We start from the raw sequence: 23,608 nt of genomic DNA, 5'->3' as shown, positions 1-23,608 counted from the left end.
TCCCGACCTTTCCGGAATGTACTCTTATGACCTTATTGGTGCCCTACACATGACAAACGAGTCGTTTAAAGTTGGGTGTCCTCTTTGGAACCTAATTCAAGACATTAACATAAACTAAATAAACATATAACTTATGTTTGAGAATGAGGCGACCTTGGGGCGACTTCATTTTGGTTACAAACTATTACATGACCTCCCTAACGACCATGTTGGGTCCCGAAAGTCTTTCAAAGCCATAAACTAAAGCTAAAACCTAGTTAGAGAGTCGTCTTTGGTGAATAATGCATGTCTTGTATACATTACTAGGTTGTGGACGCGTGGAGCACTATAATCACCTATAATCTCATCTTAATTCGATATTAGCCTCTTTTGCCAATCAAGGTGAGTTCGTATCTCCCTACTCTATTGAGATTCGGGCTGAAAAGTGTACATTGTGTGTTTATTTGTTTGAATTAGTTGTTTGTTGATTGAATGAAGATTGATGGATGAATCATTGAAATGTTTTGTGTATGTTGGTATTGAGAAAGGTTATATTTAGATTAGATGTACATACATGGAAGTCGACTTCGCGTTCAAAAGGTTTGAGATGTGGAGGGTTAGCCGCTGGTACACCCTGTATACAAACATCGAGGACTCTTTGAAAGCAAGCCCTCTCAAGTGTATGTATGTATAGTTTCATCATATTGTTGGTTATTGGATGTTGGATTGATGGATTGTTGTGCTTGCATTGTGTTGGTTGCTTGAGATGATTTGGTTGTCTGTTGAGACAAATGTGTTCATCCAGGTATAGACGTATACACTGGTGTTGGTCATCCGGGTTTATAGACGTATATTCGCCGACGTTTTTGAGATGCCACAATGGTCATGGTGATGACCTGTGAGTATCGTTGCATAGATGGCATAATGGCCCTACATATTATATGTATTTTGGTTTGGCATGCATATCATTCACATCATGGCATTGACATTGCATTGATTGTTCTTATACGTTTGTTATATAGTGATGCAATGGTTGGATGACGTGTAAGACTACTTGTATGTGATAATTGTTCTTGTTTTTATGATATGTGGTTATGGTCGGTGGTTCATCTTGGGCCACCACTACGAACTCACCAACCTCGTGTTGACTTGTAGAACACTTTTCAGGTAATCAGGTGGTTCAAGGATGTGATGCATGATCTGGTGTAGCTTTTGGTTTCGGGCATGGACTTTATGGATCAAGGATTCATACGCCCACTTTTGGATTAATGCTTAGGATCGATAGCCATCTCTAGATTTCTCTTTTGTAAACTTTGATGGTCATTTGCTCCTTGTGCATTGTTTGAATATTTGACTTGTTGTGGATTCACCGAATTCATTAATGTCATTTAGTTGCCTACGATAATCCCTCCTTGTGCTATATGATTTCCGTAATATTTCGAGCCCTAGCTCGGGGTGTTACACTGCAGATTGTCAGCGGTTCAACCAAGACGTCAGAATGACGATGATGATGCTGATAATGCTGGTGATAGGAATGTTTCTCGCCCAGTTGAAGATAGAGGAAAGGGTGCAGAGATCGAGAGGGAGACAGGAGGTGATACTTCTGCTGTTGGTGCTTCTGGTACTGGTGCTGGTCCTTCTGGTGCTCCTCGTGATTCAGGTTTCTAATTTTGTCTATGATAAAGATTTTTAGATAGTAGTATAATTGAGTGTGTGTAATAAGTTATGACATTTTGTGTAATGAAAATGTAATTTATCTTATTTCTATACAAGTACATTTCATCTTTATTATAATTATCAAGATTATTCTTTCTATTCTGGTGTTCATTTGTGTAAATTTAAATAGATGATCCAGATTATACAGATTTATTCTTTGATGGTGATGAGCTCGAGGAAGGCGAATTTGTTCCTGAACCAAATCTAGACATATTCAAGAAGCCTTATGGGTTTGATGAAGTATGGGACTCAAATCCTGAAGATCCATTGATTGAAGAGAGTAGAGTGTTGAATCAGAAGAGATCAGATGTTTGGGAAAGAATGCTTCAAGTTCCATTCAGTAGCCTAACTCAAGTTCTACATTTTGTTGTGTATGCTAAGAATGGTGATGTATCGATTCCATCTGATTATGAGATTAATGTGACAAGACCATTCAATCCAAATGATTTTCCAGTTCCTCTCAGAGATGATGATTCATTACATATGGTTGATCGACATGTTCCCGAGAAAAGAGTTAATGAATGGATAGTACATAGGGAAACATGGAAACCAAATCTATATTGGACTCATATCTCAGACAAAGATGCTGCAAAGTACAAGACAATCATCTGGAGTTGGTTTTATGATGATGAACTGAAGCTGTTTGTGCTTAAAAGACCAGAAGGTTGTCAGTACTTAGCATGGTGTGAGAGACATTTCAGGAGTTTGTGTGAAGAAGATTTACATGAGCTTCGAAATAACTGGATTATCAATCCAAGCGATGATGGTTTAGCTGATGTTGTTGGTAAGAATCTTCGAAATGATTTCTGGTTGAGGAAGAACATGAAAGATTCTGATAAACCACAGTTTAAGATTGAGCCAAGATCGAAGAAAAGAGTGGTTAAGCCAGATAAAACAGTTGAGTATGTTCAACATGATATTAAGTGCATGATCAAGGTCCCTGGCAAGAAATGGGCACAAGATGTCTTGGACAAGATGGATAATTGGGAAATTGATCGAAATTCTGGTGAAGCCAAGATGTATGCAAACTCAAAGAAGAAGATTTTGTTGAGAAGAGTTTATGATCCGATGCAGCTGGTAAACTTCTCAAGAAATGATCTGAGAAAGTTATACGATACAGAGTGTTCGTTCTTGCCATTTTTGAAGCATGAAGAAAGTAGATATCGTAAGATACTTCAACTCTGCTTACATGAAGATATTCATGCAAATAGCAAAAGATTGTTGTTTGATGAATGATCAGATTTTGAAGACTAAGAAATCGAAGGTGCTGCTGTCAAGGGGGAGTTTGTTGATGCACGTTGATGTGACAACAGTAACTTAGATTTGATATTTCGTTTAGATTAAGACATTATGTTAATTTATGTCGTATCTATATATGTAATTGATAGATTATGGACTTTATGTTTTGGTAATGATCGATTACATGTTTTGGTGTTATATATATGTGTTATGTATGATGTTTGTTGTGTGATATACAAGTACAAACATAATATGTGTTAGGATTTCTTAAAATGAAACACTTAGGAATATAACCAAGTATTACATCTAACGAAGATAAGGTATATCTTCGTTAGAGGCAAACGAAGATAAACTTCGTTTGGTACAAACGAAGATTAACTTCGTTACATGGGTTGGGCAGCTAAGTTCGTAAGAACAAAGCCCAGCAAGCCCAGTTCGATCTGAAACATATATATACGAATGAATACCCTAAAATAAGTGATCATATTCGACATACACGTACTCCAGACCTCTAAGTTCGTTCTATAGCTTATAGAAACGAATATAGCATCATACGGCTGATTATTTACTTGATAATTAGTGATATACCCGTTAACTAATCAAACTAGTTATCTCGTGAGGATTCCGCACTCACGACATAATCATAGACGATCTCGAGAGCGATCTGTAGCTATCGATGGATTCACAGAACCTATATCTCTAAATTCTATATACACAATCAAATATGATTCTATTCATAAGGAAACAGCTAACTACAGCCTCATTACAAATTGATATTTGATTGTACACTCAAAGTTAAAAAGCTCAAATCTATATACAAAATCATATATGATTTTACACATAGATTTAAAAAAACATATATCATTAAAAACTCTATACATAATCAAATATGATTCAGTACACATAGTTAACTACATAATCAGTGGACTGTAAGCATAGAATTAAAAATTAAAAAAAAACTAAAAAAATAAACTAAAACCCTAAAAAAATCAAATAAAATTAAAAAAATATAAAAAAAAATTGAATTAATAAATATAAAATATACCTGAATCTGAAATTGAGTTTTCAGAATCTTCTATACATTTTTCCTTTTCATATTTATCGATTTAGACTTCTCAGCCATGATTTTTTAAGATGATAAATTTCATATTTTAAGTCACAGAGATAGTGGAGGAAGTGTACGACGGACGAAAATAATGGAGGAAGCGTACGACAGTAGAATACAGATATCAAAATGTAATGGATTTGTATTGACGTTACGACGGTAAGAAACAATGCCGGAGAGAAACAGATATCAAAATCAATCGCCGGTTTTTAGTGTGTGTTTGTATGTGTTTGTGAGTACGTGTGTGAAGATGAAGGATTTTGGGGGGAAAAGAAGTATATAATGGATTCGGTGAAAAAGACAATACTACCCCTACGTTTTTTATGTTTTCTTGATAACGTATGTGTAAAATCATATATGATTCACAACAGATTTATAAATTAAATCATATATGATACCTTATGCGTTTTTAAACATTACGTTTAAAATCATTTTTGATTTTAAATAGGTTTATTTGTATGAAATTCATTTTTTCTCCAACATGATTCACATATTATTATATTATTTTCTATAGATTTTCTCCAAATTTTTTGCAAAATAATTTTTGATATAAATAGTGGATTTTGATTTTTTGATATAAATAGAGTTTCTATAGTTTTCCTCTAATGTATGTGTAAAATCATTTTTGATTTTCCATAGGTTTCCTAAAAGATGCATAAAATCATTTTTGATTTCGTATTGTATTTTTATGAATTAAATGGAACTTACTTAAATCTCCTACACAAAATAATATTTGATTTGGTATACTTCGTTGACTAATTACGACTAAAATCATATATGATTTTGAATAGGATTAATGTTATCAAACTCATTTTCTTTTTTTGTCTTCATTTATAAATAAAATCATATATGATTTTGTATATCTTATCCCCCATCCATAAGTAAAATCATTCTTTTGCATAATTCAAAAATGATTTTGTATAAGTATGAATAAAATCAAATATGATTTTGTATGGATAATTCACACTATGTTTAAAATTTTATATGACTTCAAACGGTTAAGTTTGTAAGCAACTTATTTTAGTTTTGACTCGATGTAATATACAAAATCATAAATGAGTTTCTATAGTTTTCCTCTAATGTATGTGTAAAATCATTTATGATTTTGCATAGGTTTCCTAAATGATGCATAAAATCATTTTTGATTTCCTATTGTCTTTTTATGAATGAGATGGAAGTTACCTAAATGTCCTACACAAAATAATATATGATTTTGTATACTTGGTTGACTAATTACGACTAAAATCATATATGATTTTGAATAGGATTAATGTTATCGAACTCATTTTTTTTTCTTCTTTTATAAATAAAATCATATATGATTTTGTATATCTTATCCTCCGTCCATAAGTAAAATCATTCTTATGGATAATTCAAAAATTATTTTGTATAAGTATGAATAAAATCAAATATGATTTTGTATGGATAATTCACACTATGTTTAAAATGTTATATGACTTCAAACGGTTAATATACAAAATCATATATGAGTTTCTATAGTTTTCCTCTAATGTATCTGTAAAATTATTTTTGATTTTGCATAGGTTTCCTAAATGATGCATGAAATTATTTTTGATTTCCTATTGTCTTTTTAAGAATGAGATGGAAGTTAGCTAAATGTCCTACACAAAATTATATATGATTTTGTATACTTGCTTGACTAATTACGACTAAAATCATATTTGATTTTCAATACGATTAATGATATCGAACTCATTTTTTTTTGTCTATATATACAAATAAAATCATATATGATTTTGTATATGTTTTTCCCAATGTATACGTAAAATCATTCTTATGGATAATTCAAATATGATTTTGCATGGATAATTCACACTATGTTTAAAATCATATAATACTTCAAACGGTTATATTTTTAAGCAACTTATTTTAGTTTTGACTCGATTAATGATATCGATCTCATTTTTTTTGATTTCACATACGTTAGGCTAAGCATACGACTTCAAACCCTAAACCCTTAAGCGTACCGTATGCACCCGTCCCCCTCTTGTAGGCTTTAGCATTTTAGGGTTCATCATTTAGGTTTTTAGAATGTAACTTTCCCCTCGGATTTTACTTTGTAGCTTAGGGTTTAGGGTTTGAAGTCGTAGGGTTAGCCGTTAGCCAGGCTAACCCTACGACTTCAAACCCTAAACCCTAAGCGTACCGTATGCACCCGTCCCCCTCTTGTAGCCTTTAGCATTTTAGGGTTGAGCATTTAGGCTTTTAGAATGTAACTTTCCCCTCGGGTTTTACTTTGTAGCTTAGGGTTTAGGGTTTGAAGTCGTAGGGTTAGCCGGCTAACCCTACGACTTCAAACCATAAACCCTAAGCGTACTGTATGCACCCGTCCCCTTCTTGTAGCCTTTAGCATTTTAGGGTTGAGCATTTAGGCTTTTAGAATGTAACTCTCCCCTCGGGTTTTACTTTGTAGCTTAGGGTTTAGGGTTTGAAGTCGTAGGGTTAGCCGTTTAGAATGTAACTTTCCCCTCGGGTTTTACTTTGTAGCTTAGGGTTTAGGGTTTGAAGTCGTAGGGTTAGCCGTTAGGCTAACCCTACAACTTCAACGGCTAACCCTACAACTTCAAACCCTAAACCCTAAGCGTACCGTATGCACCCGTCCCCTTCTTTTAGCCTTTAGCATTTTAGGGTTTAACATTTAGGCTTTTAGAATGTAACTTTCCCCTCGGGTTTTACTTTGTAGCTTAGGGTTCAGGGTTTGAAGTCGTAGGGTTAGCCGTTAGGCTAACCCTACAACTTCAAACCATAAACCCTAAGCGTACCTTATGCACCCGTCCCCTTCTTGTAGCCTTTAGCATTTTAGGGTTGAGCATCTAGGCTTTTAGAATGTAACTTTCCCCTCGGGTTTTACTTTGTAGCTTAGGGTTTAGGGTTTGAAGTCGTAGGGTTAGCCGTTAGGCTAACCCTACAACTTCAAACCATAAACCCTAAGCGTACCGTATGCACCCATCTCCTACTAGTTTAAATCATTTTTTATTTTCATTACTTATATTTTTTATAATTAAAGATTATTTTAGTATTTTTGATATATTTTATTTTTTAGGAAAACTACAAAAATGATAGAATCCAAAAAGATAAAGAAAATATAAAAAAGGAAATTACACACACACACACACATATACGGACAGATCTAAATTTATTTTAAGAAATTTGATTTTTATGAAATGTTAGATCGGTTAAGTTGCTTACCTGATTCTTTAATTACTGATCAAATTCTATCTCGTTTGGATAAAACTAAATTCTCAATTCGAACAGGTACTCTTTCTAAAAGATGGGAACACCTTTGGAAATCTGTTCCTTGTCTTTTTCTTGATGATTTTGCATTTTATACTTCTCCTATTCATGGTTTTGATGTTTTTGAAGTTTGTGATAAACCGTTTTTAAGTTTTTATGTTGCTATTGATAAAACCCTAAATCAATATGAGTTGGGAAATATAAATAAGTTTGAATTAGATGCTAATTTTGATAATCGATTTGTCTCTTATATCAATAGTTGGATAGAGTTTGTTGTTAGTAAAAATGTCAAAGAATTCAAAATGTATCTGAGATATGTGGAAGATGAAGATCAGTTCTCGATCGCTGTTCAATCATTTTATTTGAATTCACATTTCACAAATATTGAATTAGGTTTCTGTCTTCTTCATCCGACTGTTTCTATAAGATGGAACAACCTTAGGCATTTAACTATTGAAAATTCAGAACTAGATGAAAATTTGATTGCTAATATTATGTTTGGAAGCCCTTTGTTAAACAGTTTGACATTACGTTCTTGTATTGGTGAATTGCTTGATATTAGCTGCACTAGTGTTAAGAAATTGGTTTTAGATGGCTATATTGTTGAAGACGATCGATCTTATCTTACCATCAATGCTCCTTTTATATCATCATTAAAAATAATTGGTAGTTTGTGGATCTCAAAGATATTGTTACAAGATGTATCTTGTATACTCGAAGCGGAATTAGGTTATGTTTTGCCACGTTTTTTTCCGATGGCTCGTAAGCATGATGAAGAAGAGTTGCTTAAAATGCTTCTAATAAAACTACAACATGTGAAACATGTCAGAATAGGTGTTTCTTGTTATGCGGTACGTGTTTGTATCTGTTTTCTTTGTTATATGTATTTTTAGAAATCAAATTTGATTTGTTTAAAATGACCAAAATCTGCAGGCTCTGTCTCGTTTGGAAGTCAAAGGATTTGTTTTACCATCAAATTTGATTGGTGTAGATGTTTCTTCACCTAACTACATTGATAATGAATTATCTGATAACGAGTTAGTTGAACATGTAGATTTTCACTGAATCAGGAGGAAGACCTTTATGATTATTTTTTTATAACTGTTGTTTTATTTAAAGATAAATTTTTGCTCATGTTAATATTTTTTCTTATGTAGAATCTTTCAATAAAGCATGTGTTGTTAACAATGAATATCATATTTGATTGTAAACATATTGTGTTAGAAATGTATACAAAATCATATTTGATTTTAATCGTAAGTTATAGAAAATCATATATGATTTTAAGCATACTGTGTGAAAAATATACACAGAATCATATTTGATTTTCAGAATAAATTATTTAATGAAATATACAAGTCGAGTCCATGGTAGAAACCTATACAAAATCATATTTGATTTTTAGAATAAAGTATTTAATGAAATATACAAGTGGAGTCAATAAGTAGAAACATATACAAAATCATATTTGATTTTATGCGTACTGTGTGAAAAAGATATAAAAATCATATTGATTTTACGCATACTATTGAAGCATGTGTAAGAAAGGTATACAAAATCATATTTGATTTTAAGCGTATTGTGTGAGTAAGGTATAGAAAATCATATATGATTTTAAGCATACTGTGTGAAAAATACACAAAATCATATTTGATTTTACTCATACTGTGTGAAAAACGCATACAAAATCATATTTGATGTTGAGAATAATATTAGAAAAAAAGGAACATTTAGAAGTCCATATGAAAAAACATTTTATAAATTATATTTGAATTTATCAAAAAAGAAAACAAAAATAATCATAATTGGATTTTATTTAAAGATAGATTGTTACTCATCTTAATATTTTGTCTTATGTAGAATCTTTCAATGAAGCATGTGTGAGTAAGGTATACAAAATCATATTTGATTTTAAGCGTATTGTGTGAGTAAGGTATAGAAAATCATATATGATTTTAAGCATACTGTAAGAAAAATACACATAATCATATTTGATTTTACTCATACTATGTGAAAAACGCATACAAAATCATATTTGATTTTGAGAATAATATTAGGAAAAAAGAAACATTTAAAAGAAGTCCATATGAAGAAACATTCTCTAAATCATATTTGAATTTATCAAAGAAGAAAACAAAATTAATCATAAATAGATTTTATTTAAAGATAGATTGTTACTCATCTTACTATTTTGTCTTATGTAAGAAAGGTATACAAAATCATATTTGATTTTAAACGTATTGTGTGAGTAAGGTATAGAAAATCATATATGATTTTAAGCATACTGTGTGAAAAAAACATAGAATCATATTTGATTTTACGCATACTGTACGAAAAAGGCATTCAAAATCATATTTGATTTTGAGAATAATATTAGAAAAAAAGAAACATTTAAAAGAAGTCCATATGAAGAAACATTCTCTAAATCATATTTGAATTTATCAAGGAAGAAATCAAAATTGATCATATTTCAGAACCAAATTTTATTACACAATCTCTAGACAATTGATTAACCAACTAAAACTATAATCCAAGAATAGAATATTTGTCATAAAGAAAAAAATTACTTGTCTAATTGTTTGAAGCTCCTTCAGTATTCACTTTTTCATTGAATTTTTGTTTCTTTTTTCCACATGTCCTGCTGTTGTGATTCGTATCTCCGCATGTAGTATACTTTCTCTTTCTTTTATTGCCTTCTTTTATTCCTTTCTCCTTACCGCCCATTATACGGTTAACAGTTCCACATCCCTTATACACTCCAACTGGAGGGTTTTTTATTTCATTTAAATCTGGTTTTTCAACATCCATCATTCTTGATATCACTTCATTTTTTTTCTTTGGTGGTTGGTTTGCCATATCAGCCTCAACTTCTAACTTCAACGATTTGACTCTTTCAAGAAACTCTTTAAGTTTTTCATCATCGTTCACAACAAGATGCAAGCAGTCCTCAAAAACTGAACTTGCTTCAGCAACCATCTTTTGAGTACCAACATTTCCATTGTCAAATCTGTTTCTGCTTGATCTCAAATCAGGTGGTATGATGCCTTTTGTCCACCGCCTCATAATGTATTGTGCATGTATTTCATCTATATTATTGTTCTTCAAAACACTGAAACAATGTCGGCAAAGTAGACTTAAACGGAGATAGTGTCTACAGGTACACACAACAGAACCATCCACAAGGTTATGCAATACCTTCATTGACATAAAATTATTTCAGTGTTGAATCAAATTTGATTTAAACATAACATTTATTTAATAAAATAAAAGCTTTACGTTATACTGAATCACATTTTGTCCAGTCTCTTTCACTTTCCTCTTTAACATCTCATTAATGATATAAATTTGACACTCTTCTTCAGCAGTCATTTGGGCAACTAAACAATCATATAGACCAGCTTCTATTTCCTTCTGTATCATCTCAAAAATTGTTTTTGTGTACAGTTTTGAAGCATGCATTTCTATTTTGAGTTTTGTGTTCAATATTGGAGTCTTCTTTATTGTTTCAGCATCTAACTTTTCTTGTTTTGACCTTTGTTTCATCATTGCTGATTCAAATCCACTCATGAAACTCACCAGATTTGACGTTGATCTTGTGAAATGAGAAAAAAAAGCATTCTCGCTTTCTGACCTTGATGTTGTTCTCATCAGGCCACACATTGGAGTGTCAATGAAGTAAGCTGGTATCCACTTTGATCTGATTTGAAACATATACTTGAACCAATTGTCATTTTGTAATGAAAAATCAATCATCAACTTCTCCCATTTTTCCTCGAAAGTTTTTGGTTCCATGTGAATATTCCAAACTATACTGTCAAACCTGCTCTTGAAGTCTCTCTCAGTTTCATCTTCTATACTTGGAGTTGCCTCTTTTATCTGTATAAAATCAAAATTGATTATTCACTGAAAAAATCATAATTGAGAAAAACAGTATACAATCCTTTTTGATTGATAACAGACGTCACCTTTGTTGGCAGTTTTTGTGTTATGTGCCACATGCACAGCCTATGCTTTGCAGTCTTAAATATATTTTTTATTCCAATCTCCATAGCTTTGTCTTGATCTGTTACCACCATTGTTGGCTCTTTCTTGAAATTATCCATGAAACATTTTAGAAGCCATGTGTATGTTTCTTGCTTCTCATCTCTTATCAACCCAGCAGCAAAGGTTACGCATTTGTTATGGTTGTCTATTCCCGTGAAAGGGACAAACATCATGTTGTACCTGTTATCAAAAACCATATTCATGTACAATCAATTTCAATTTGTAATCTGTTATTGTTTAATTTTATGTTCATAATCATATTTGATTATGTATAGAGATTATACAGAATTCTGTTTTTCTAACTGTATGTGCAAAATCATATTTGATTTTAAGAACAAACATTTTATGATTTTACTCATACATATGGGAAAACCATTTAAAATCATTTATGATTTTACATATATGGTGTAAAAAACTATACAAAATGATATATGATTTTATACATATAGACAATAAAGTGATTTTAAACATACACTATGAAAAATTTATATATGATTAAGGTATAAATTTGAGACAACGCAAACGAGTTCTATGCAAATAAACCTATTTAAAAACTAAAAAATATACCTGTTTGTCCGATACGTTGCATCAAAGGACATTATGTCGCTGAATTCTTCATAGTTACGCCTTGCTACATTATCGGCCCAAAAGAGTGAGTGCAATTCAGAGTTGTCAACCTTATACTCAAATGCAAAACCAGGGATATGTTCTCTCATTTCCATCATTTTGTTAACTAAAATTTGAGCGTCACTTTCATTGATGTACACATTTAGGTCCCTCTTCCAGTTTCTGAAATCATCGACTGTGTCGTTTACATTTAACGAGCTTCCCTTCAAGTTATTGTACAGTTGATGAGCTTTTGTTGGTCCAACATTTGAGATGGAGGCGTTGTAGACAAATAGCTGCTCTGCATATTTTAGTTGTCTATCTGTTTTGCATAGATGTCTATACTCTCGCGGAACCAATTCATGATTATGAATTGCATGGAAATCAGCTATTATGTATGTTTCGTTCAAGTAATCCAAGTCAAATCTCACTCTAGCTCTACATCCAGTGGATTCCATGCTGCTTTTTCTAACTTGTTTTTCATTTCTTTCTAAACTATCTATGTTAACCTTCTTTCTTTCTCCAGCTCTATGACAAAGATAGTACTTTTGTCTTACTATTCCCGACATATTAGTTTTCTGGCTCCCTTTTCTGATTTCAAAACCAGAATAATAAGCATACTCGTGGTACATCTTACGACATCTTTCAAGTGATCCATAGTTTCTTCCTATCACTGGTTGTCTTTTGTAATCAACTATTGGGACAAAAAACTGCGATCCATCCGGCGTTTGGAATGTTCGAGTAACATTTGTTTTAGGTATTTCTTTCAGCACGGGAACTGTATTAGAATATACAGGTCAGAAATAAATGCATTCAATGCGAAATCATATTTGATTTTACACTGATAGTCTTAGATAGAAAATTATACCTTAAAACGTAAAACTTGAACAACATCATATATGATTTTGTGTAAAATCATTTTTGATTTTCAATAGCTTATTTTGTATATGTTTTTCACAATCTACGTGTAAAATCAAATATAATTACAGTAATAACATCACGCGTAACTAAAACGTCAATACAAAATCATATTTGATTGTACTAATAAAAGTTACAAAACAAAAATCTACAGAAAGTACATACAAAATCATATATGATTTTACACATACAGATAATTAATCAAATATGATTCTGAACAAAAAATTTTATATATAACAGATAATTTACGAAATCATATTTGATTCAATACACGAAATCACACAAACATATACAGTTATACTGCACAAAATCAAATTTGATCCTAAACTTAAAACTACTCAAACACATGTGCTTTGAAACATGAATAATCATATTTGATTCTACTACATACTTTTAGTTAAAATCTTCATAAATAATCCTAATAAATTTAAAAAAATTCATGATAAAATTTAAAATAAAGAAGAAAATAGATTAAAATTATCGAAAAATGTCTTTGAAATATCTGCATAATTTTCTACTTCCGAAATTATTTCTCTTTCATCAACTGAATTGGATATTGATGTTGATAGAGATTTGGCCGGAAATCTAGTTGGATTGATTGAATCCACCGAATTCGATGAAGATGATGACGGAACTTTCGCCGGAGATCGAGTTACAATATTAGGATCGATCGATTCCATTGAATTCGCTAAATATGTTGCCGGTGTTGTTGTCGGAACTTTCGGAGGAAATATTGATTGACTTTTTGTTATTTTGATCGGAGAATTTTGGAAAGGAGGAAGTGTTTTTCATGAAGAAACTGAGTTTTATTTGTTTTTTGGGAAAAAGAAAGAAAATTATAATTTGTCAAATTACCTTTCTACCCTTTCGTGTTATTTTTTTTTTTTAATAACAGCTGTTGATCAATTTTGATCCAACGGCTGAGATGTAGCCATTTGGTTTCACCAATTTTTGTAGTTTCACGTGAGTACATCTCATATATATATATATATGATATGTATAGGTTTGTCCAAAGAAAAGTGGTTCAAATCGGTGGTCAAAAACTAGTCTGGTGCAGGAAATCTTGGTCATGCTTTTCTGTTCTCACACACAACTTTCTATATCAGACGTTTATTTCGGTATAATTAAGGTATATTCATACGTTTACTTTCTTTATACAAAGATAATCCGGACGTAACCTTAAATCTGAAACTAGTCTCCAGCCGATTATGATATGATAATGTGGTCAATGAATTGATGCTAATATTATTTTATTAAGGTGCGAGTTGATGATTAATTTAACAACTCTAGATGATATTATTTCTTTTATTAAATTAACAAATTTAAAAGGGAGGTTTTAGGGTCCTTCTCCGAAAGGAGGCAGAAACTTCTCTTTTAGAGTTGACTTGACTACATTGTGTTTGTGTTTATATGTTTTATATATATAGACAGCTCATTTTCAATCTCTCTCTTGGAGTTGACTCAACTACAATGTGTTTGTGTTTATATGTTATATATATAGCTCATATTCTCTCTTCTTCTAGCTTTGCTTACTTACATTCATAGACATCATATCCTGTTTGAGGCATCAATTTTGTTGCAGCTTCTCTAATTTATTTCGGTCATAAAATATAAATGGCAATTACCATTAAGGAGTCACAGCATCTTAGTATACCCTTTGAAGATATAGAAGTAGCAACGAATAATTTCACAACAGTTATTGGGAAAGGTGGATATGGGTTTGTTTATAAAGGTAAACTTTTGCTTTCGAATAAACTTACCATTGTCGCTGTAAAACGACTAAGTAGTAACATTTCTGGTCAAGGGTTCAAGGAGTTCTTAACTGAAATAAAGTTGCTTTCTCGCTATAAACACCCAAACCTAATCTCGCTTCTTGGTTTTTGTGAGGAAGGAAATGAAAAAATCCTGATTTATGAACATGCGGTGCGTGGAAGCCTAGATAAGTATCTTCGTAGTGACGATAAAGCCCCGGCGTCTCCACTCACTTGGACCCAACGAATCAATATATGCATTGATGCAGCCCAGGGATTGGATTATCTCCATAATCATGTTGGGAAATTCCATAAAATTATCCACAGAGATATTAAGAGTGCTAATATTTTGTTAGATCAAAGTTGGAAAGCTATGATTTCGGATCTTGGACTATCTAAAATTGGCCGTTCAAATGACAATGATAGTTATCTCATTACTAATGCTTGCGGCACACATGGTTATTGCGATCCAGTATATAGGGATACAGGAATCCTAACTAAAGAGTCGGATGTTTATTCATTTGGCGTGGTATTGTTTGAAGTCTTGTGCGGGAGATTGTGTTTCATGAATGTACAAAATGAGCGACGATTTCTAGACCGTTTGGCCCCGCGTTACTACGAGGCAGGAAGATTAAATGAGATTGTTGATATTGAACTGAAGGATCAGATCGGCTCAACTTCACTGAATATAATTGCTGATATTGCTTATCAATGCTTACAGAATGATCGTGAAAAACGACCGTCAATGAGTGTGGTTGTAGAGAAACTTGAAGAAGCCAGGAAATCACAAGTAAGTTTAATCAAAGAGGATTTCGATTAATAAACTGTGTTATTTTAGCAGCTGTTCATAATAAATATGAGCAAAGAATGTGTTATTTTAGCAGCTGTTCATAATAAATATGAACAAAGAATGTGTTATTTTAGCTAGAATGGACTGTAAAGTTTTCTTGTGAAAGAAAAAAGAAGCATTTTTCTGCCCATATAAATAAATTTGTCAAATTTATTAATATTTCTAAAAATACACAAAATTAGCAGATAATGTCTGGACCAGCAATCGGAGTCAATCTAGGAACAACAAACTCATGTGTTGGTGTTTGGCAACATGATGCTAATGATCAGGGCAACAGGACCACCCCCTTTAACGTTGCAGAATGTATAGAAAGTAACCTTCGTAAGCTTAATTCCGCGAGTCCTGATGACCAGCGAGCTGCTGCTGGTGAAATCCGCCTCCTTGCAAAGCGGAATGCTGATAACCGTGTGGCTATAGCTGAGGCTGGAGCCATCCCACTCCTTACACATCTCCTGACCGCACCTGATTCCCTCACACAAGAACATGCAGTTACTGCTCTTCTGAACCTCTCAATACGTGAGGATAACAAAGGGAGTATAGTATCTTCCGGGGCTCTCCCAGGTTTAGTTCAAGTTTTGAGAACAGGTAGCATGGTAGCACGAGAAAATGCAGCTGCTACCCTTTTTAGCCTCTCTGTTATTGACGAATACAAGGTGGCAATTGGTAATTTAGAAGCTATCCCACCTCTTGTGTTACTTTTAAAAGAAGGTACTCAAAGAGGGAAGAAGGATGCGGTCACAGCGTTATTTAATTTGTGTATATATCAAGGCAATAAAGGAAGGGCGGTGAGGGCAGGTTTGGTGCCTACTTTAATGCGGCTCACAGAACCAGAGAGTGTGATGAAGGGTGAAGCATTAGCCATTTTAGCTATATTATCAAGTCACCCGGAGGGTAAGTTGGCTATAGGTGATCAAGCTGAGGTGGTGCTAGTTTTGGTGGAGCTCATCGGTAATGGTTCACCGAGGAATAAAGAGAACGCAGCTGCTATTTTGGCCAATCTTTGTTCTGCTGATCAAAAGTATCTGGTGGAGGCTCAAGAAATTGGAGTTATGGGAGTACTGGCGGATTTGCTACATCATGGCACTGATAGAGGAAAGAGACTAGCCAAGCAGTTGCTAGAAAAGATGCAGAGATAAGCTGAGGTGTTGTGGTTCAATGGACTCAGATTGGGCTCATGGGCCCATTGTGGGCAATGTGCAGGTGCTACAAGAAGTCAATGATCTAGGATAAGCCAAAAGTCAATGAGTTTTTTTAGTCTAGCTGGAATTGGTTATTTAATTATTATTTGCTTCTGTGTATCGTTATCTATTTATCTTATATATGTTTCAGAAGATATATGTTTTCTTCCCAAGTCCTTATTTGTAGGCTTAGGATTAGTAATATATTAAGTTTGTTTTCAATAGTAAGACAGTACTTTGAGTTCGATTTTGAAAATTAATAAAAATCCATTCCACTTTTGTCCTGTGTTCTTGATTTGACTGATTGTATTGCAAGCAGATTATCAGTGATTATATTGCAAACAGATTTGCATTAGTTGGTATTATAGCTCCATCAGCGAGATTGTAGATGGGTGATCGTGTGGGGCGCTTTTTGACATCCTCATAGACCTGCTGACTGCTAGACTCATGAGATATTGAGGAGATTGCTCGACTGCAACAGCGGATCTGGGTTCGCGAGGAAGGCATCCATGGCGAGGGAACACTATGGTTAATACCCTTTGGCTGCACACAACATTTTCCAAAGGGAAAGTTGGTACTCCGCTTATTGACGGGTGGTAGTTGTGAAAACATGGTCATGCCACTTCTCAAGGGGGAAGATGTCTCAATTGTACTTCTCTGAAATTGTAAGACTTACATTTAAGTAGTGGTCATCACCTGCAAAGCAACGGCCAAACGGAAGTGACCAAAGCTCAAGAAAGTCAACAACAGCTTAGGAAATCTATTAGGAAGCCTTTGTGGGGTCCTACCAAAACAGTGGGACCTTGTTCTACCTCAAGCTGAATTTGCCTATGATTATTTGTGGTTGAATCTGTTCACTTAATTTGATCTTGCCCCATTACAGGCTACTAATCAGTCTAGCATGGAGGAAGAAGATAAGGCTGCTTAAATTAAGCTCATAGATCAGCAGGTACATGAGAAAGTTAGCATTGTGTATCAACTAAGGGCTAACATCGGACTATCAAGCGTAGTTTTCAAGGAGGGTGATGTGGCTTCATCTTAGTAAGGAGTGTTTCTCCCGGGTCGTGCTCGTAAACTGAAAGCTCGAACTGCTGGGCCGTTTAAACTTTAAAGTGTTGGAGTGGGTTAATGACAATGCATACAATGATTGAGTTGCCATGAGGACAAGTTTCGCGCGCAAGGAGAGGGGGCATGGCTTTGGATTGCTTGTTAGCTGTGGGCCATTGCAGTAAGAAGTCAATGATCCAGGACGAGACCAAAGTCAATGGGATTTCTCATAGTCCAGGTAGAGTTGGTTATTTGATTTACCATCAGTTTTTATTCATCTTTTATTTGTTTTAGAAGAAATTTGTTTCTTTCTCCTTGTATATGCAGGGTCAAGATTAGTGATTAAATTGCGCTTGTTTTCAATTGTAAGACAGTTTTTTGAGCTTGATTTTGAGAATTAATAAGAATCCGATACCAGTTTCGTCTGGTTTTCTGATTGACCGAGTGAAATGCAAGTAGATTTACTCCACTAATGTAGAAGGAGAAAGGTGGAAGGTCAACACCACCTGCATCCCTTTGTTCAGTTATAGTTGTAATTCATTTTCTCAAACTTTTTTGTTTTATTTTTGTTGTGTTTGAGAAAGACATACATATGACTCTAAATTTTGACATAAAAGCATAAGAGAAAGATGGTGAAAGATGGGATTTGTTGTTGAGTTTGATACTTTACCTGTAACATTACAGTATTACACTAACGTTCTTCATTTTTAACAGTAATAATGGAGATTTCCTCGAGTTATCCAACTTGAGGGGTGAAGGTAGAGGAATTTTGGCCGTTGGATTAAAATCAAGGGTCATGATTCAAAGATGATAATTAAATTTTGACTCTTAACTTTACCCCTCTGAGTTATTTTCAACTTGAGGGGATCTTCTTTTCAAATTTTGTTGATCTTTCAAACGCACTGCAAGTGTGTTTTGGACTTTTGGTTGGTAAAAATTGCTCTCACAGTCTCACGGAGTGTTTATGTTAGTTTCTGTTGAATAGTGGCAAAGTTCAAAAACTAAACTCCCATTTTGATTATCATTTAAACCATCCAGACTTTATTTTTAACATGCTAAAAAATCTTTGATGGTTTTTTCTGAAGATTTGTTTAATTCGATAGTGATACTGATAACAGTCAAAAGAGAATGTGCCATGTATCAAATCTTCGCACTTGTTTTGAGTTTTTTGTTTGGCTTGTTCTGCTAGTTTATTATACATTTAATGGCCCTTTAGCTGATTATGCATTTCAGTTGGAAAAATGTGTACATCTAGTCAAGGGTCGTTAAATGTAAAGAAATGTAGCAGATTAAACCAAAGGAAAAATTTTTGCCGTTCTAAAAAAAAAAAAAAGAGGAAATTCTTGTATAGTAATTGTTCTTGGATGATTGAAGCTCAAGAAACCGGTGATGAAAGTGACCGTGGTGAAGTTTTGAATGCTTATGATAATATTGTTAACTGTTTTCAAGCAACTCAAAGCTTTCGATCTCATAGCTTTTGTTACATGCAGGTTTGCAAGAATCTCAAAGCTATGCTTCAATACTGAATTAAAGGGAGGTCCTCGATGATAGTTTCTGGTAACGTGTGTATATGAGGTGTTTCATATTACTTGTCATCCGACAAACAACTGCGGGGAATTTTGTGACATTTCTGATTGTTTACACAGTAATACTATTTCATTGAAATTTACATTGCACACAAGTGTCTCCAAACACCATCCAAACAGTACTTATGCTGTACTGAATCATTGAACTGACAAAACATCGACCTGAATGTCAAAAATCGAATGTTGAGCTTTTCTTTTTTCCTTGAATGATAATTGAAATGAACGCTTTTAACTCCTAACCAACCCAACTAATTGTTCTGTACAGCTACTTGTCTTTGTCTCACTGACTTCGTACCACATTTCATTCGATTTATATATCTTTAGTGATAAAAAAAAATTTTAACAATTTGCATTACGAATAATTTCCCTATAGATAATATCTTCCTGTGAGAATCTAATGTAACAGAAAAAAAAAAAGGACGTAAGATGACATCATGTCCCCAGAACCATATTGGATCTTCATCATGACCCGTAACCTTTGATGTAATGTAACTATTGTTTTGTTGTTTCTATCTAAATGTTGTTTAATCAATAACTTGTCACTAACTGTGTTAACATCACATCGTAGTTGTTTTACTGTTACTTAAGTTTTGAAGTGTGTAAAGACTTGCTAGCTATTTTTTTATATTAATTAGACTTAGGCAGATTATATACTAGCATGTAAATGGTATTACTGTTATAATATGACATATATAAAACATATAATCACGAGTGTGCGCAACGGAAGAATCGAAACATATATGCAATCAAATTAATTAACAAAGAATAGAATTGAGACGTGTACCTTATGCAAAGCTTCCAATAATAAGATGATATTATTATGATGATGAATTAGGGTTTAAAGGAAACTGTCTTTTTAAATTACACAATCAGTCCTTTATTCTTTTAATAGATCTTCATTGACTTTTTAAATCAATTATCTACATCACTCGACGCCGTCTCCACTACCATGACCATCACCGCATTTTGTGATTGTCGTGTTAGTCTTTAAAATAGTTATTATTACTCCAACCATATAAACATTCTCACATACCTTTACATTTTGATATCATTACACATATTTATATAAAGGAAACAATATGATGCCTAAAGGGCAAGTATGCACTGCCACAAATTGACACTTTAGTAAGAAATTAGGCCAACCAAATCACATCGTGTGACATAGAAAAATTTGCTAACTTTTGCCAAAAGAAAGCCAAATTTAAAGGTGTAGTTGCCAAAAGATGTGAAATAGTGCCACACACAAAAAAATAATAATAATAAATCTTGTGTGCTAACTTTTGGTGCCAATTCTTGCCAAAATCTAGCCGATAGAGGAAGCCAAAAGAATGTGTCAATGCTTGCCAATTAATAAGGTATAGGTTGTCAAAGAGGCAATTCTTACCCGTAATCCATTTTGCCGATTGCATCCTTATCCCTAATAATCACTTAATTCCACAAATCTTTAGTTAAGAATTTATTTCAATGGCGAAGAATAGTTATCTACCCACAAATCCTTTGGCTCAATAATTACAATTATTAAATAAATTAAAAAACTAGAGGAAATAAAAGAAAGATTGAAAGAAAATACTGAGAGAAAATACATCTCACTCCTGGTTTTACTTCAATGGATGGATAAGAAATACATCTCATTTTGAAAGTAAAAGTTTGAGTGTTTGACTAAGAATCAATAAAAGAGAAGGGCGGGAAAGAGGAATCCGGACGGAAAAGGCGAAGGACCAGCAATCGGAGTTGATCTAGGAACAACATAATCGTATGTCAGCGTATGGCAGCATGATCAAGTGGAGATAATCGCGAATGATCAGGGCAACAGAACGACACCGTCTTATGTCGCATTTACTGATACAGAACGGTTGATTGGATATGCTGCCAAGAATCAGGTCGCCATGAATCCCGTTAACACTGTTTTGGTAAGTTATTTGAAGGGTTTTTTTTAAATTTATTTTATTGTATATCTCATTATGTATATAACTATATATATACGTTTTTGAACTTTAAGTTTATAATTATAAATATATTATTATTGTTTGAAAATGACCATATGTATATTAGACTACAAAATGTTGATTTTCCCATCCTCATGCTTTCAAAGTTTTAATGATTTGCGAAATTTGTGAGTTTTTTATTTAATAAAACAGATTCAAAACGTCTTATTGGTCGAAGATATAGTGATGCTTCAGTACGAAGTGACATCAAGTTGTGGCCTTTTAAGGTCACTTCTGGTCCTGCTATGAAACCCATGATTTCTGTCAATTACAAAGGTGAGGAGAAGCAGTTTGCGGTCGAGGAAATTTCCTCCATGGTTCTTATCAAAATGAAGGAAATTGCGGAAGCTTTCCTTGGATCGACTGTCAAAAATGTTGTAGTCACTGTTCCTGCTTACTTCAATGACTCTCAAAGGCAGGCCACCATAAATGCCGGTCTTATTTCTGGTCTTAATGTGATGCGTATTATTAATGAGCCGTCTGCTGCTGCAATTGCTTATGGTCTTGACAAGATGGCTAGCAGTGTTGGGGAGAAGAATGTGCTTATCTTTGACCTTGGCGGCGGTACTTTTGATGTCTCTCTTTTGACTATTGAAGATTTTTTTGAGGTTAAAGCGACTGCTGGTGATACTCATCTTGGTGGTGAGGATTTTGATAACAGAATGGTGAACCATTTCTTACGTACAAGCGTTCAAGAGAAAGCATAAAAAGGATATCACAGGCAACCAGAGAGCATTGAGAAGGTTGAGGACTTCTTGTGAAAGGGCCAAGAGGACTTTGTCATCCACTGCTCAAACCACCATTGACATTGATTCATTGTATGAAGGTGTCGACTTTTACACCTCCATTACCCGTGCTAGATTCGAAGAGTTGAATATGGATCTGTTCAGGAAGTGTATGGAACCTGTTGAAAAGTGTCTTAGGGATGCCAAGATGGACAAGACCAGTGTACATGATGTGGTTCTAGTCGGCGGGTCAACCAGAATTCCCAAAGTGCAGCAGCTACTTCAAGATTTCTTCAATGGAAAAGAGCTCTGCAAGACAGCAAGAGCATTAACCCTGATGAGGCTGTTGCATACGGTGCTGCAATTCAAGCTGCAATCTTGAGTGGGGAGGCTACCAAAAAGGTCCAAGATTTGCTACTTTTGGAGGTTAACCCACTATCACTAGGACTTGAAACGGCTGGTGGTGTAATGACTGTTCTCATTCCGAAGAACACAATCATCCCGACAAAGAAAGAGAGAGTGTTCTCTACCTACTCTGACAATCAGCCAGGAGTCTTGATTCAGGTTTATGAAGGTGAAAGTACAAGAAACCGAGATAATAAATTGTTGGGCAAATTTGAGCTCTCTGGAATCCCGCCTGCGCCAAGAGGTGTTTTGACAAAAGATTCAGCCAGTCTGTTTTGACATTGGTGCCAATGGTATTTTAAATGTCTCAGCAGAATACAAAACCACAAGATATGCAAGGAATCTATTCACAAAAGATTTATGTAACCACACGACTTGTTCAATCACTTTTAATTCTGATGACAGTGTTCCGAAATGCTATCAAAATGAATCTATATTGTCAAAGGAGGAAATAGAGAAGTTGGTTCAACTGTTCAAGAGGCTGAAAAGTACAAGGCAGAGGATGAAGTTCATAAGAACAAAGTGGAGTCCAAAAATGCATTAGAGATCTATGCATACAACATGAGGAATACCATCAAGGATGAGAAGATTGGGGAGAAACTAAGCCCAGCTGACAAGAAAAAGATTGAGGTTGCTATTGATGCAGCCATCTATTGGGTGGATACCAGCCAGCTTGCTGAGGCTGATGACTTCGATGGGAAGGTGAAAGAGCTTGAGGATATCTGCAACCCAATCATTGCCAAAATGTATCAAGGGGGGCTGGGGATGCTGCAGGTGGGTTGTTGGAAACCATCTTGACAATATTGTTAACATATATAAAAATTATGGTGCTTTTCTCTCAAGATTTGTTTGAATTTGATGATGATAGCAGTCAAAAGAGAACATGTCATGTATCAAATCTTTGTGATTTGAGAACAGCTTTGGGATTTTTGCATTTGAGATGCTTCCTAAACTTTTAACAAAATTATCCTAAACTATTTAAGGAACAATCACTCGCAAGACTTAGCACTTGTTTAGAGTTTTTTTTTTTTTTTTTTGGGGGGGGGGGGGGGGGGGGGGGGGGGCTTTGGGCTTATCTTATACATTTAGTGGCCCGTTAGCCATCTATGCATTAAAGGCAGAAAACATGTACAGTTAGTTAACGGTCGTTAAATGTCTAAAAACATAGCAGATTAAGCCAAAGCAAAGTTGTGTAAAGTGATTGTTTTTGGATGATGCT

At 34.0% G+C, this 23,608-nt stretch overlaps 4 protein-coding genes and 1 pseudogene across 4 annotated transcripts; 4 read left to right on the top strand and 1 right to left on the bottom strand.

The window, feature by feature from the left end:
* The first annotated feature begins 7,224 nt into the window (after positions 1-7,224).
* Positions 7,225-8,359, top strand: LOC122590879 (F-box protein At5g03100-like). The gene is made up of 2 exons (XM_043763060.1): positions 7,225-8,145; positions 8,228-8,359. The coding sequence occupies exons 1-2, from the start codon at positions 7,225-7,227 to the stop codon at positions 8,357-8,359; spliced, it is 1,053 nt and encodes a 350-aa protein (XP_043618995.1).
* A 1,506-nt stretch (positions 8,360-9,865) lies between these two features.
* Positions 9,866-14,430, bottom strand: LOC122590878 (protein FAR1-RELATED SEQUENCE 5-like). Its single transcript, XM_043763059.1, has 5 exons — positions 14,400-14,430; positions 11,906-12,722; positions 11,260-11,518; positions 10,571-11,170; positions 9,866-10,489 (listed from the first exon to the last, which is right to left on the bottom strand). The coding sequence occupies exons 1-5, from the start codon at positions 14,428-14,430 to the stop codon at positions 9,866-9,868; spliced, it is 2,331 nt and encodes a 776-aa protein (XP_043618994.1).
* Positions 14,431-14,476: 46 nt separating this feature from the next.
* On the top strand, positions 14,477-15,433 carry LOC122590877 (putative receptor-like protein kinase At5g39000). The gene has a single exon (XM_043763058.1). It carries the CDS (start codon positions 14,477-14,479, stop codon positions 15,431-15,433), a length of 957 nt encoding a protein of 318 aa, XP_043618993.1.
* Positions 15,434-15,635: 202 nt separating this feature from the next.
* On the top strand, positions 15,636-16,909 carry LOC122594484 (U-box domain-containing protein 13-like). Its single transcript, XM_043766931.1, has one exon. The coding sequence runs from the start codon at positions 15,652-15,654 to the stop codon at positions 16,597-16,599; it is 948 nt and encodes a 315-aa protein (XP_043622866.1). The 5' UTR covers positions 15,636-15,651; the 3' UTR covers positions 16,600-16,909.
* A 4,145-nt stretch (positions 16,910-21,054) lies between these two features.
* LOC122590680 lies at positions 21,055-23,336 on the top strand (annotated as a pseudogene).
* The last annotated feature ends 272 nt before the right edge of the window (positions 23,337-23,608 follow it).

The sequence above is a fragment of the Erigeron canadensis genome, chromosome 3, assembly GCF_010389155.1.
Source record: "Erigeron canadensis isolate Cc75 chromosome 3, C_canadensis_v1, whole genome shotgun sequence".
Taxonomy (NCBI): domain Eukaryota; kingdom Viridiplantae; phylum Streptophyta; class Magnoliopsida; order Asterales; family Asteraceae; genus Erigeron; species Erigeron canadensis.
The sequence above is the reverse complement of the archived record's forward strand: the minus strand, read 5'-3'. Positions and strand labels throughout refer to the sequence as shown.

Bases quoted from the DNA above. Each gene is read 5' to 3' on its own strand.
- LOC122590879 (XM_043763060.1), top strand. From the start codon at position 7,225: ATGTTAGATCGGTTAAGTTGCTTACCTGATTCTTTAATTACTGATCAA. The intron at 8,146-8,227 runs GTACGTGTTTGT...CAAAATCTGCAG, and splicing joins TAGGTGTTTCTTGTTATGCG to GCTCTGTCTCGTTTGGAAGT.
- LOC122590878 (XM_043763059.1), bottom strand. From the start codon at position 14,430: ATGCCTCAAACAGGATATGATGTCTATGAAT. The intron at 11,519-11,905 runs GTATATTTTTTA...TTTTGATAACAG, and splicing joins GCAACGTATCGGACAAACAG to GTACAACATGATGTTTGTCC. The intron at 10,490-10,570 runs GTAAAGCTTTTA...ATGTCAATGAAG, and splicing joins AAAATGTGATTCAGTATAAC to GTATTGCATAACCTTGTGGA.
- LOC122590877 (XM_043763058.1), top strand. From the start codon at position 14,477: ATGGCAATTACCATTAAGGAGTCACAGCATCTTAGTATACCCTTTGAA.
- LOC122594484 (XM_043766931.1), top strand. From the start codon at position 15,652: ATGTCTGGACCAGCAATCGGAGTCAATCTAGGAACAACAAACTCATGT.